This window comes from Centropristis striata, chromosome 20, assembly GCF_030273125.1.
Source record: "Centropristis striata isolate RG_2023a ecotype Rhode Island chromosome 20, C.striata_1.0, whole genome shotgun sequence".
In the NCBI taxonomy this organism is placed as follows: Eukaryota; Metazoa; Chordata; class Actinopteri; order Perciformes; family Serranidae; genus Centropristis; species Centropristis striata.
The window spans coordinates 9679839-9694247 of NC_081536.1; the positions used below are offsets into that span (position 1 = coordinate 9679839).

Here is a 14409-nt window from a genome sequence, read left to right on the forward strand (position 1 = left end):
AAAGAAGAAAGTGCTTGGAATAGTCCCCAACCCCCACACAGAGATTGAGTACCGGCACAAAACAAGCTCAGTGGGCCCCTCGGGGCCCTGCCTGAGACTGAGGAGAGCCTCTGATAGTCACTGTCACCGCTGCTCATTGACAACAAAAAAGAAAGAAAACAACTGCAAAGCCTCCATTTCACTGAGTAAATGGCTTCCTAAAAATGTACGGATGGATTTCCAATAACAGACAGCCGCCGCTGTTTGTGCGGAAAAATAAATGATACTTCCTTTGTGGGGGATAAAATACCTAAACAGCATCAAAGTGAAATCCACCACTTCTTCAATATCCTGTAGTGGAATGATACAGACATTGCACAGTAAAACGTATTAGCATGTTTAACAGAGAAGGTACTGCACACCCACATCGTATAAACTTTGTTCCAATTCTTCTTCTGTATGGATTACCGTGCTGCAAACACCAAGGATCATTACACTCATAATTCCCTGTTTTACATAATGTCATTGTGAATATTTCCCTGGATTTGACTTTCAGCTACGGTGCAATTAATTATACATAGATTACTTAGATACTTTTCCAGGGCATACTATCATGCACAGACAAGTCTTATATCCACATGGGATACTTGTCCAAGTAGCCTCATGAATATGCTTCACCTTTGAAAAAGTACTAGGGATTGTAGAGAATCATCATAATTGGAGAAACGGCGGAGGCATTATTATGAACCCAGTCCTCCTTCCATGTGCGCTACAGTAATGAGCCTGAGGAAAGTGATTGTCGTACATTTGATGGTTCACTGACTTCACAGTCATTGTCTTTATCTGCGATAGAAAGGAGAGGCGGGGGAAGGATCGCAATTCCTTTGAGGTGCATTTAAATCATAGTCTCCACATATTACTCAGAAAATTCCCTCTTGAGAGCGTGAGCTGAGATGGCGTCCTTCAAGCCCCGCTGGGTTTCCTGTCATCATGAAATGGGAGCAGGAGATTAGGGGGGTGAGGGATGTAGAGGATGGAAAAGGAGGGGGGTAAATACTGAAATCTGGTCTAATCCCATCTCATACAGCTGAAGATACACTCCTCCTAAGACATTTCTGCTCAGAGCTGAGGTAACTGGAATGAATGGGGGGAATACCGTTGGGAATTGGGGCCTTATTATACACTGTTTGGAAAGTGTGCCTCTCTGAATAAACTAACAAAATTGGTTCATACATATTCAATAATGGCAATCAACAGGCTGCCACACTTATCAAATGTATACGCTTATTTTATTTTGGAAAATAACATAATATGCCCAAGGTGAGTAAAACTTTTGAATGTTATAAAAAAAAAGGTAATTGGGTAATCTGTAATATTATTCCACATTACAGTGTGAGCCACTAAGGCTACAGTTTGACCAGATAAGGTTTTTTCAGGTGACGAGCTGAGTGCTGCTATTTTTGCATAAGAAACGCATCAAAGTGGCAATTTTGCATAGCTCATTGTGTTTAATGGGGTGCTGTAAAACACGTCCTTTCCAGTGTAATTAATGAGGAGAAGACAGAAGCGTGAAACACATATCTAGAGGGTTTGTATCATAAGTATTCCAAATTCATAATATTATTGTGATTTAATTTTCTGCTATTCTTCCATTTGGCTGCAGCCCAAAGCTTAGAAAATATCCCTTATGACAATTAAATGTTATAATCATTTATACTTTGTTCAAATGCAACAAGTCTTTTATAAGACACTTCAGACACAATGGCAATTGTATCAGCTATCTCTTTATGTTTTGGTTGTTTTTTTTTTTACATGCGAGAGTATATTTTAATGTGGTGTTTCATTGACAACAATTGGCAAAAGACTGTTGAAACTTTATGGTGCAAGAATAAAAAGCTTGTAATACACTCACACCCGATGTCATTTGTGTATTTAACAGCTTTGTTGCTCATTTTAAACAACTAGACAAGCAGAAATCAAGTGCACGACCTTTGTGCCCTCGTTCCTGCTCTTCTTGTGTTTTCTCTCACGCTTCCCTCATTCTGTAATGAAATGCAACATTTCACAAAGCCCCCAGATTAATGTGCAGAAATAAATAAATAAGAAGGAGCATTCAGAGTGACTGCTGATGCGAGAGGAGAGGGGATTCTCACAACCCACTGCCCCTGCTGTAAGAACATGCCTTATCAACATTTTCTCCCTGTAAAATGTCAATGGAATGCTGCACATTTTTATCAACACGGCTATAAATGCATCAGCTGTAAGCTGCATGATCTTGCTGCCCTGTTAAAGCATGCAAGACTCCCTTCTCTCACCTCTCCTGTCTGCACAGCTCAGGTCTCTAACCTCTAACATTCATCACCAGTCCACAGTAAACCTCATAGCTGCCAGACAACCTGAGACTGTCTTCTTGAAGCAGCTACAAGGTTCTTTCATTTAGTGCTGAGTTTGGCAGCACATGTGGACAAATGTGAGTGGCTCTAAGAGCACCAGACTGCTGTAAGAAAACCTCTAATTTGACTGCAGCTGGTTCTGGCCCAACTGCAAGTCAAAGGCAGAAACAAAGTCAAATCAGAGTCTGTCCAAGGCACATTGGTCGCTACCAATGACCCTGCTGGAGTCAAAGCTAAAGGAGGCTCCAAAGAACCTGCATGATTTCGTCAGAATCTGACCGGAAGGCCCAGAGGCATCGAGAATATACAGAAATAGCCACTAATCTTGTTGATGGTCTTGGTTGCTTATATAGGTCATATATACCCTTTTTCCTGCAAGGCAGTTCGGAGCTGCCTAATTTCAAACCAGTTCCTTACTTTTTGACAGCCAAAGAACCGGCTCTTTGCCAGGAAAACTGGTTCCAGAGCAACACCAATTCATTGCTTGTCTTGAACTATGAACCACTTAGGTCAGGGGCTGGGGGCGGGATCATTGTGACCAACAAGACTAGCTTCATTCATTTTATTTTATTTGCAATGTGATTGATATGGGTTAAAGTTAGCAGGCTAGCATTAGCAGGCTAGTGTTAGCTCACAACAAACATCTTACGTTCAGTTTTAAAAAGAACGCAATTGATGTCCATAGCATTGATGTCCACAGCATTGATGTCCACAGCAATCAAGACGAGCAGCACAAATATGTTGTACCAGTCGTATCACAAGCAACAACGATATAGTCCACCATTGTTTCTTTATGCTTGTGGAGAGCTGAGACATATACAGACGTATACAGTGATGTAATAATGTGGCTCTCGAGCCTGTGGAAAAGCAAACAGGCCAACACCAGCACCAGCCCAACACGAGAATTAGGTTTGTGTGGATCAAAAAGGGGTAATAGACGCATCAGAATTCAGTGTTTTTTTCTGACCAGTAAAATGTTCCTTTAGGAGATATGTCCTGTGTCTTTCCTGAGCAAACTTCTTCTTGTGTATTAGATCTAGTTTACACACAAACATTTTGCAATGTATGACTTTCAAAGTGTTCACATGCTCCAGCTTCCTAGTAAGTATGCAGTGCACTATCTGAAAATAACAGTATTGGTAGGAATTCACCTTTACTTCTGGTCACAAGGGCCTGCATAAGAATGAACGACATGATATTTAAATTGAATGCAAAAGTGTAGGAACTGTTGAGCAATAAGTTTGCAAGTGTGCGTGATGTACAAGCAAGTGAGCAAATTTGTATGTATATTAATTCAGCACTGCATTGGGATGAGCTACCTTGCAAAGCCCTGTTGTGCCATTTAATTTAAAAAGGCGCCCTGTCTATGCAAATCGTCAGAGAGGACATTTTTCATCACTCACAGAAAAATAGTGTATAAAGGGTATCTGGCCTGTTTTATCCCTGTTCAGGTGTTCAACGCAGGTGGACAGGAGCCCAGAAAGCTGCAGAACACACGCAGATCTTATTGGAGCATTTGCACATCTGAGAGAGCACATCTGTTCTTTTACACCCATATTCCAATTTATGTTGTTTTGAACATCTTGTTTGAGTCCCTGCGTGACATTTTTGGATAAAATGTGTGCATGAAAAAGGTTGAATCATTTTAAATTGGCCAGTTAGTCCTGGATTAAAACTAGGGGCTTAAAATCACTTGGCCCTGAGGTTTGGTCAGAAAAAAAAACGTGGCAAAAAAGCAAATCGGAGTACGGAGGTGTCTCATAAGAACTGCATCATGGCTGCTCTGAGTCCTCAGGACAGGCCTTCTTATGTCACTGTGTGCTTACAGTATGCGTGAATATCGGTGTGTGGGCAGCTGGGGTTGAGGCAAACATCAAGACCAATTTCATGTTTGTCAGTGTGTGTGTGTGCTGATCTGTAGCTTTTCTGTGTGTGTATGTGCAGTGTTCATGTATGCTCCTGGCCAGCATCAGTGTTGTCATGCGTGGGAACTTATTTTCAGAAGGGAGGGAGTGCCCTGGATACTAGCATGTCTATGAGCGCTTATGTGCATGAGCTTATTAATGTTAAGGACAAACAATTTTTTCTACAGTTGAATTTGAAACTTGCAGTACAATAATAAACACCTGCAACAAAAACAAACATGTATTATATTCAGCATGTTATTACTGATGAGTCATGTTTCAGATGTCCCTCCTGCCTGTCCTCAGGTTGAGCACCTGTCAGTGCTTTATCTGCACAGAGCATCTGTTCTCATCACCTTACCTCCACAAGCCAGTAGTGGGTTAGTTGCTGCTCCGTGTGCACAAGACGACACAGGTATTCCGTGTCAACAAAATAACATAAATGCAAAAAGCTGTCAGGCAGCGAAAAGACCGTGGTAAATTCAGAATAAATGTGCTACTAGACACATCTTTCATATTGCCTATTTTTAGTTGGTTCTGGACTATTTAAAGTGAAAAAACATATGTTATGTTCATTTCTGTCCCATTAATTTGCCTGTTATGTTTAGCATCTCCTCTAAACTTTTAGCAGTCACACTGTCACATCAGAATACCTAGAAAAACATTACATGTTAACCTTCAAATGCACTATATTTTTTAATTGGACTACAACAGAATAATGCATCGCAAACTTGGAAAGGAAACTCTAACTGAATTTTTTTTATCATAGATTATTAAAAAAAGGTCAAATTAACATCAATCACTAATGAGTGTTGTTGTCAGTAAGTGTGTGCTAGCGACAGGAAGGTCATGTTGTAGCCAGAAAAAATTATGTCCAGGTCGGAGATGCACTGTATGGAACCAACCTCTTATTACTGCATCATTTCCCTCAGATCCTGCACACACACACACACACAGAGCAGCCATAACACCAACACCAGAGGTGTAGAACAAGCATTGGGTCTTTCTCAGACCTCCAGGACGAACACACACATCATAAATGCACTGATGGTCATGCACGTTCTACTTGCCATTCAATCTTGACTTCCTTCTTCTTTTGACGTTATAAATTCCACAATTAACATCACCATTAAAGCCTTAAAAACCTGGCTTCGAAATCTCAAGTTTCGCTCTACAGCATTTAATATATATGACTTTACAAAAACATCATGAGGCATTATTTGTGAAGAGTTTAAATGACTAATTGTGTCATTTATTTGCTCCGCGTCACCTTAAATTCTTGATTAATTGAAATAAATAGGGGCTGCATTTACCAAGAATAAATAATAATATTATAATAATATAATAAAATATCCTTTTACAAACTTGTGCAGTGTAATCCCAAGTCTCATCTGTCCAATGCATTTTCATGAAATATTACTATTTCAAACACAAAAAATGTTTTAGTATAGTTTTGCTGCTGTTCAATCCCCATTAACATCAATTTATCAAGAATTTTCTGTTTTCAGATAATTTTTTCACCGAGGAGGCATATGAGAAAAAACATTCTTCAAGAATTCAATGGGTGAATAATTAATATTAATATGTGCTTACAAATGATCATTTAGGAGTGAAGTAACTGACTGTGGGGTTGTTGTTTTATCAGATTTCGGTTGACATTAACCAAACAACTCGGCAACTGTCATATTTTGATTGAAATATTGCAAAATCCTGATTGGTAAACAAAAGTAAGTGATCTTCTTTCAACTGAGCTCCACGCCACTTCAAATCAGTGGGAAAAAAAGAGGAAAATACCAATACAAAAATGTGAAAAAGTGTTCTAACTTTGGCAAAAATAGAGCAGGATCCCATCACTCATAGTAGGAAACTGATATAACTGAAATATGTTTTAGGGGCTTATTCCTGATGCACTGCATGGACACTGTGTGTGATTTGATGCGCTGCACTTATAAATAAATGCTAATAAACAGGTTCTTGACTTACGATGTGAAGCTTAAGGAAGTCTCCGAGACCAGAGGAGCTATCCACCCTCACCAGGACAGCATCCTTCAGGTGCGTGCTGAAGCCGATGGCTAGCCTGTCCGCCCTCGTGCTGGGACGGTCATTCGGCGGCCACGTGTATGTGATCAGTCCACCATCTCGCCCAAATATATACGTTGTTCCCGCTAGAGGAAATAATTAAAGAAGAGAGGACAAATATTAGACATTAACAGTGTGTTCCCCCTTACAACTGTGTACCAGGCGTGAACCCCACACTGTCAACATAAAAAAATTATTAACACAGCAAAGCTGGCATCGATGCCTGTGTGTACTGAGCACCGTCAGTCTGAAGTGTTTCATTGTGCTGAGTAATGACTTTGCAAAGCACTGAGCAACATATCACTCTTGAACAGCTCTCAGCCCCGTCTGAGGGTTTAAGTACACTCATGTCAATTCATGAGAAGGGGAAAATTCAGCAGAAATGAGGGAGGCAGGTACTGTTGCCGCTTTCCTCATAATTCTGCACAATTACTCAATTTAACTGCCACTGCCTCCGTCACCTCTAGAGGGAAGAGCTTTAAGTGAATGCTAGTGAGTTTGCAGCAGTGTCCCCGGTGCCCAGGTAACCAGCATGGCAAACGGGCAACTTCTCGTCTCTTGCGCTTCATTAGCTGCCTCAAAGGCAGACGCAGCCGGCAGCATCATTGACTGACTGGTCCAATTATGCCCTCATTGTGACCTCCAAACCAGCTACTTCCTGTCTCGCTGCATTAGCCCGTTGTCTTTAGCCGCCGTATGAGAGGTTTGAACATGACCTAGTAGACGAGAGAGTGGTTCTAATTACGCAGCTATTCAGTGAGAAAGAGCCTTGTGGTATTATGCCAGTGACCTAGTCAAATTGATGGTTGGGAATAAGTCCGTCTGGGCTAATGAAGGAAGTGGTCTATTAAAAGTTGGAGCATGTTCGTGTAGAAAGCCACAGTCTCAGGTTTTGATGCTTGCCATCCATCCGGCGCTTCATCATTTCAGAGCTGTCAGAGTTGTCTCAATCAAATCAGTGCCTATTTCTTCCCAATTAGAAACCTTCATTAGGAGAGTGTTTCAATTCATTTCTGCCAGGACACGGAAAAGTACCCTCGCTGAGGAAAGTGTGTATATGTGTGTGCTATTGTGAATGAATGAGTATGTGATTGGGAAATAAATGCTTGTGAGAAAGCCTGAAAATGAATGCAGCTGTCAGATTAGCATAAAAACAGCTATCTTCATGAAAAATTAGACAAGGAGCTCTGCTAGTGTGTTATGCATTTACATGTGTGTGTGTGTGTGTGTGTGTGTGTGTGTGTGTGTGTGTGTGTGTGTGTGTGTGTGTGTGTGTGTGTGTGTGTGAGTGAGAAGGAGAAACACAGAGAGTGAGTGAGCAAGAGACGGAGTGTGTTAATATTCATGGGGCAGGGAGTTAAACAGCCTTAGCCTGAACAATAGATTATAAATCATTCTGACTGTAATTCCAATATTTTCTTGTAAACCAGTTCACGAGGATATAAAACTATCGATACATTTTGCATTTATTTATATATTTCTGTTGTTTTCCTCCCTCTGGCTTTTCTTTGCAGTGCAGTGATTAAAGCGTGTCACTCTACTCTCAAGTTCCTTTTCCAATTTCATTCCCTCATTGGAGTCAATACACACTGTCAACCATTAGCTAAAAAGAATTGCATCATTAATTAACAATAATGTGATTAACAAATGATGCCGGGACATACAGATCTATGGCGGGATTTATTGTTTTCATAAAACATAACTCGCGCTTGTAAAATGAAATAACACTGTAAGCATTCGTGTTCGGCTAATGGATAAAGCGTTATGAAGCTTGATGACTTCTACAAAGGAAAAGACATTATGTGTAATATATTTGTGAGGCGGCGTCATTTCTTTTTCATGAAGTCTGCCGGCTACCGCTGAAAACCCTCCATGTTCTGCTAATGCATATCTGATGTTGGGCCCTTCACAGAGCAATCTCCAATTTATGTAGCCTGCACTGGACTGTTGTCACTGTCTCAGAGTTTCCCCCCAAGCCACCAAACACTTGCTCCATGCTCCAGCTTATTATAATTAAGCTCTTTTAAACCATGTCAGTGTTGGAACTCACTGGGCCCTTAAGCGTCCATTTCCCCCTCTGTCTATTCATACGATTTGACACCCACTTTATCCCACTGACAGCTTATTTACTGTTGGTGACCTCCAAAAAAAAAAACCACTATAATATAAAGATTGCTCATTTTGGTGGACTGGTATGCAGATCTTGCTTGTGAAACCCTTAAGCTAAATGGATAAACAGCTAGACCCTTGTGTCGAGGCACCAAAGGTCAACTAAACTTCTCTGTGACATGTAAATTATATAAACGGTTCCAAAGAAGATTCAGGGAGTGGAGATAATAAGGTTGCCGATATGTGGTAAAGCAGTCTAAAATCTATATGAGCATGTAAGACTAGTGAAAGACTCCTTGAGGGTCTGTTGAGGATTAAGATACATGGAGGAACATGGCTAATGCACACCTACACAGTTGTGCAGTGGCATGAAATCAGCAGACACGTGCCTGTGTAACTCCAGTGGTGGGAGTAATTATGCACTGGCTGCATATTTGTTATTTGTGTGCTCTCCGGGGACACTGGGCCCCGATATGGATCTGTTGTAGTCATTAGATACAGTAGTGTCCTGGAAATACTTGGCTGTTTGTTGTCTCTTTAATTTGACAAGAGTTTCAGTTTATTCCCTATTCACCCACTGCATAATAAAAAGAAAAAAAAGAAATGAAAGGACGAGACACGAAGTGCTTAGAGGTGTAGCACTATGCAACAAAAGACCAACGAAACAGAATGTAATTACGATTTTCTTGCTTCACGTATCCCCGCATGCATTTGTATCTCCTGCATTCATATGCATTTCCCCTGAGAGCTCGCAGTGTGGAAACCAAGAGGCGGTGTGTTTTTGAGTAGCTATTGGAAGGTCTCATTCAAGACTATTACAGATGATCAGACCTCCAGGATGAACTCCTCAACCACAAGCCTCCCCTGTTAAAGGATAATGAATTAATCTGTCCTCATGTTGGACTACATCGAGAGCTGGCTGCTCTCTGCTGTGTCAGTTAACATCAAAGAAGATAAACATTGGCAGATCAAACACTCTGCTTTCATTAAAAATGTAGCACCATCCCAGGAGTTCTCCTGCGTTTGGCCAAAGAGGTGTGTGGGATAGTAGACTGTAGGAAAGCAAGCGTGGCCTGTGTGTTGGAGCCCTTTTGGCACAGACTTCTTAATGCCCATTTTTGCTCGAATGACGCAGAAACATATAGCAGACTGGCCCTCTAAGCTCTGTATGCTAAACAAACTGTTTCACATGAAGAGGCGGATAGGTGTGAGCAAGGAAAGTGTACTGGCTCTGTGCCCTGGTGTAGCAGTTGTGGGGTGGTTAGGATACACAAACCAGGCTGCCTGTTTGACTATACAGCCCAGCTAAGGTCAGGCCAGCAGACCGTCTTTCCTCTGACCTCTAACACGGCCATCATAACGAGCCTCATATTACCACCTCTGCCGAGAAACTGGGGAGGAATCCAATCATAATTACATAGTTGTGATGGAAATATGAAAAGGGGAGATGGCATTATGGATCTGCTTGCTGTCAGCACCTAGCACTTGCGTTTCTCTCTTTTTTGCTGCCAAGGATTCCCGTAATGACTGGTGTGCAAAAATAGATTACCTTAGATGCGGCATATAGCATAGCTTTTTCAGATTATTTTTGAACTTTTCCATGCATCTCTTGAATGGAATTTGAAAGTAAAATAACCTCTTTCCTCGGTTGTTTCTTGTATATTTCTATATATTTTATATTGAGACTGTTTTCGGGTGTACTTTTCCGCTTATCCTGTATATCTTTATAAAAGAAATGAACCTAATGAGGACAATATTTGTAAGATTTTTGAAGTAGGCAAACATCTATATAATCTGCTACATGTTCATCATCCTCAAACCATTACAAAGGACCAAACTATATTAAGGATATCATTTGGGTTTATCTTTGGTCTGTGCCCCCCCAAGGGAGCAGCACAATTAAAAGAAGCTTAATGATGTCTATTGGATTACAATTTCAGTTTCCAGAGAAATCATTACCACGATTTATGAGGACACTATTCTCCAATCAAACCCTATCGGTATCTGGTAAAGGAGCCATCTCCGATCAATGCTCCTGGAGATTTAATGCCATGAGGGAAAATTGTGAGTCAACCTGATCAATTTTGTTCTTCCCCCTGATCTACCTTTCTCACTATATTTTACCTTTTGGGACAATTAAACGGTCTAGCAGCAGAGCAGATGAGGTGGTAAATAGAATGTGAGGTTATGAGCAAAACCTCTTAAACTTGCGTCTTCTTCAGCTGCATGTTCCAACTCGGCTGCAATTACAAAGCTGTTAATCTACAGAGAGAGTCAAATAAGGGCACCATTCACAGCCTTGGTGTATAATTAAATGGTACATAACACCCCATGATCCAAAATAATGATGCCGATACAGTGATATCTGTCTATCTGTATAATGTAAGGATTTCTGTTTGATCCAAAGTATCATTCCTCCCCAGGCTTCCTTGCCAGATACGATTTATCAAATACTATTCAAACATCTTGTGACATGAACCAGCAATAATGAAAGGAAGGGAAAATAAACATGATTTGATTATTCAAATGTCAATGGATTATGTGTCTGAAATGAAATGATATTTTCCCCTGTTAGCCAGGCTTGTAGATATTTCAGCAGGAAAAAGAATTGCAAAAGGCTTCTCAGCTTCGATGTAAAGAACCTTTCACATAAATGTTTGAGCCCGATTGTGGAGGTAATAAGAGAGAATATATGGCTTTCTTTACACAGTCACTTCCAGAAATGGAGAATTGGAGGTTGTGGGAAGTGGATTTTTAGGAGGAGATAGCAGGTCAAAAGTACATGTCACATAGAAGTGGTGTAAGCCATCTGAAAGATGGGAACATGAAGATTTACTTGAGATACAGCTGTCAAGTTGTTCTAGTCATAAATCTCTCGCTTTCTAAAGTCCATTTCCATGCTCATAAATTGTTGTAGCAATTTTTGGGTTGAAAGGGGTTTAATGTGACCTTTCACAATGTGTAGGACAGAAAAAATGTCACTATGATATCATATGAAATATAAGAGTTTTGTTTGTATGATTATGGCGACACCTAAGGTGATATGCAGTTTAATCAAATGAGCATAAGTTATTGTAAAATCTATTTTATGTAACTTTCTGTTTTCCTAGTCTTTTCAGCTACTGCTCACACTATATTATTACCATCTGTTTCATACAGTTTATTTCTGATTTCTTTCACTGTTACTACATATGTAAAACATCTGTTCTGTACACCTGAGAATGGTTCCTAGAAAAGACCGTGAGGACTGTACTTTCCTGTCAGTGCACAATGGGGTCTTTGTGTTGCTGAGGTGACATTTCTGTCAAGGTTTTTTTTTCCTGTCTGAGCCAGTTTGGTGCTCTGGCAACATGCTGTGAACTTAACTGCTCCAAAGTAGGGGCAGAGGAGCTGAGGTATTAAGGATCACCTGGGAGTTTTTCTTGTCCCTTTCACCTTCAGGTTCAAACGTATGTGGCGCACTGCAGTTATGTTCTGTGCTACATTAGTGCCATTACCGAGTCATGTGTGCATGTGAAAGCTTACAAAGTATTTTTGTGGATATGTAGGCCAATTTGACTTTGATGCAATTCCCTCAAGCAGGAAAAAAATAACTAAATTGTTCCACACGTGGCGGTACATTGAATGAGGAACAGGCTGGTGGATGCAGCTCTTCCATAGCCAGGCTGCCTCTGTAGTTGGCTGCTGGTTCAGTTTTGCTCTTCACCTAATGTCACTGAACCATATCTTTCATTTGGCAACAAAGCTCTTAGCACCTGAGCTGCACAGTAGCCTAATATGTTATCTCCTCCCAGGCTAATTAGATTTAAAGAGCCATATATTCGCTCCTGGCAATTCTGCACCTTCTGCACAAGGACACGAATGTTCTCTTGAGAGGTTGTTTTTGTGGTAGATCCCCGTCTGTACTGCTTTCTACTGTGCATCAGAGTTGTCAGAGTGCAATGCTTTGACTGGTGATGAAAACCACATCTACTGAAAAAGGTATTCTACCCAGTTGGCAACAATGCCACACATGCACTGTGAACATCTTTTCATTGCTAAAGTCACTTTCCACAGTCTGCACATTGGGTTTTATCCACTGCCTGCAGTATTTAGAATAGCAAATGTAAGATTCTCTGGGTTAAAGAGGTTAAATCAGGATGGAACTTATTTAAATTGTCTAAGTGGAAATGTCACAAATGATCATTTCTCAGTGAATTAAGCAGAGGGTTTCCTCAAAGGCGGTAATGTTACATGTAGTCTCGTCTCAAGATTGTAACTTGTGCTCATCGTCCTCACATTCTAGTCATGTAGGCATGTTAGAGCCTGTTTTTAACTTTTGACTAAAACGTTAAAATACACTTTTTAATCTCTGCAGGCATTTTAGTGCTCTCCTGGTGGGTTTGTGTTCCTATTAGTAAAGTGTTTCACAGTGTGAGGGTGATTGTTGTTGTATGTTAGACTGGGAGGCATTGTAAATGGAGAATGCTGTAAAAAAAAAAAAAGTATTTACTCTTGTAATTGCTAATTGGTGCATTTTCACTGTCTGCCTTTTGTCTCGACTAAGTCATTTTAAGAGTCACAATAATTCTAAAAAGACAAAATGTCTTTGTAATTATTTTAATTGTAACTGTGTAAGGATTTTTCTTATACTACTCACAATTAAAGCAATTATATTGTTTCATGAAAATGTAAAAAAACAAAACAAATGCCTGGTGGGAAAACAGGCCCTCCTGTCCGGTGCCATTCTTGTAGCTGACATAAACCAAATGCTTTGACATGTGAGGTGATTAATTGCCTGTCACCTTTGACTGGTACCCTCTGTGTGTTGGAATAATTAAGTACAGTGAACAACAGCAGATCTGAAAATATGAGTTGAGAGCAACCGTTCTTCCAGTCGTTTGGAGTCTGCAGTTAAAGCACAGCCTCTGGTTGTTTGTCCCGTGGGTAAAAATGAAGAAAATTCAGCTGGACAATGAAAACTGGAAAGCGAGGTATCGTGGATACAGCTAGATCCCCGTGGCCACCGCCAACCCCCCACCCAATCTCTATTTCTGTATCTGTTCATTGTTCCATTGCAGTATAGCGAGGTCCTTTCAACAATTTAAACCTCGCTCTCAAGCTTTGCTCCTGGAAAAAGCCATTCTCTATCTTCAGTGGTGTGTGAGCAGCCCTTTGGGAGACTAAAAAGGCTATGGATTGTTGACTTGTCTTAATCCTCTCTGAGCACAAACAACTGCCTCCCTTATAATGGGATAGGCAGTTAGAACAGATCCAGCGGGCATGAGAAAAGGTTTCATCACAGGTTGGAGCTGGAACGATCCTGTACAACATACTACCAAAATGACAGCAAAACAATCTTTAATGTGGCCTGTAATTATACGTGTGGATTCCCTCAGCGAGATAAAAACACGGGATTGTCGTATTGTGCGAGCATCTCATCCATTTAACACATCATCATTGGAAAGTTGCTACAGCCAAAACGTTAATTGTGTGAGCACAGAGTGGAAAGTGAGCAATTTCGCCAGCTAGTGTATTACTGCTGCAGTTCTGTCACGAAAGTAAACCATAACATAAAAATACTGTATACTGCACACTCTGCCACATTCTGCTTTTGCTTCTTTCCACGTATCTCTCTTTTTTCCCCCCTCCCCTCTCTTTTAAGTGATAAATCCTCCCTTCAGTCTTTATCAGAAGGCTGGAGCTGAGCTATTCTCTTTGCAGTCAGCAAAAAGCAGAGTGGACAGAGGTGCTAAATCAACCAGGAGCGCAGACTGCCTGCTTACTTTGTGTTGGCTAATAAGTCTGGGCATATTGGCACATATACAGCACAGTCGATATAAACTTTTACAGTTCATTGCCCGGAGACTTAATCTTCACCAGCGCCTGATAGAGTATTCAGTTATATCTGCTGTTTGGGAGTGAGATATTATACACACTGGTGCTGATACAGCATGTGTACTTTA

The 14409-nt window shown here is 40.7% G+C and overlaps 1 protein-coding gene across 9 annotated transcripts in view; it reads right to left on the reverse strand.

The window, feature by feature from the left end:
* LOC131993618 (neurexin-1a-like) overlaps positions 1–14409 on the reverse strand; it is a 265891-nt gene that overhangs the window by 85766 nt on the left and 165716 nt on the right. For all 9 annotated transcript variants that reach the window (XM_059359604.1, XM_059359603.1, XM_059359602.1 and 6 more), the window contains one exon: positions 6260–6441. In XM_059359604.1, the coding sequence (XP_059215587.1) occupies positions 6260–6441 (182 nt within the window). The remainder of the gene's footprint in view (positions 1–6259; positions 6442–14409) is intronic.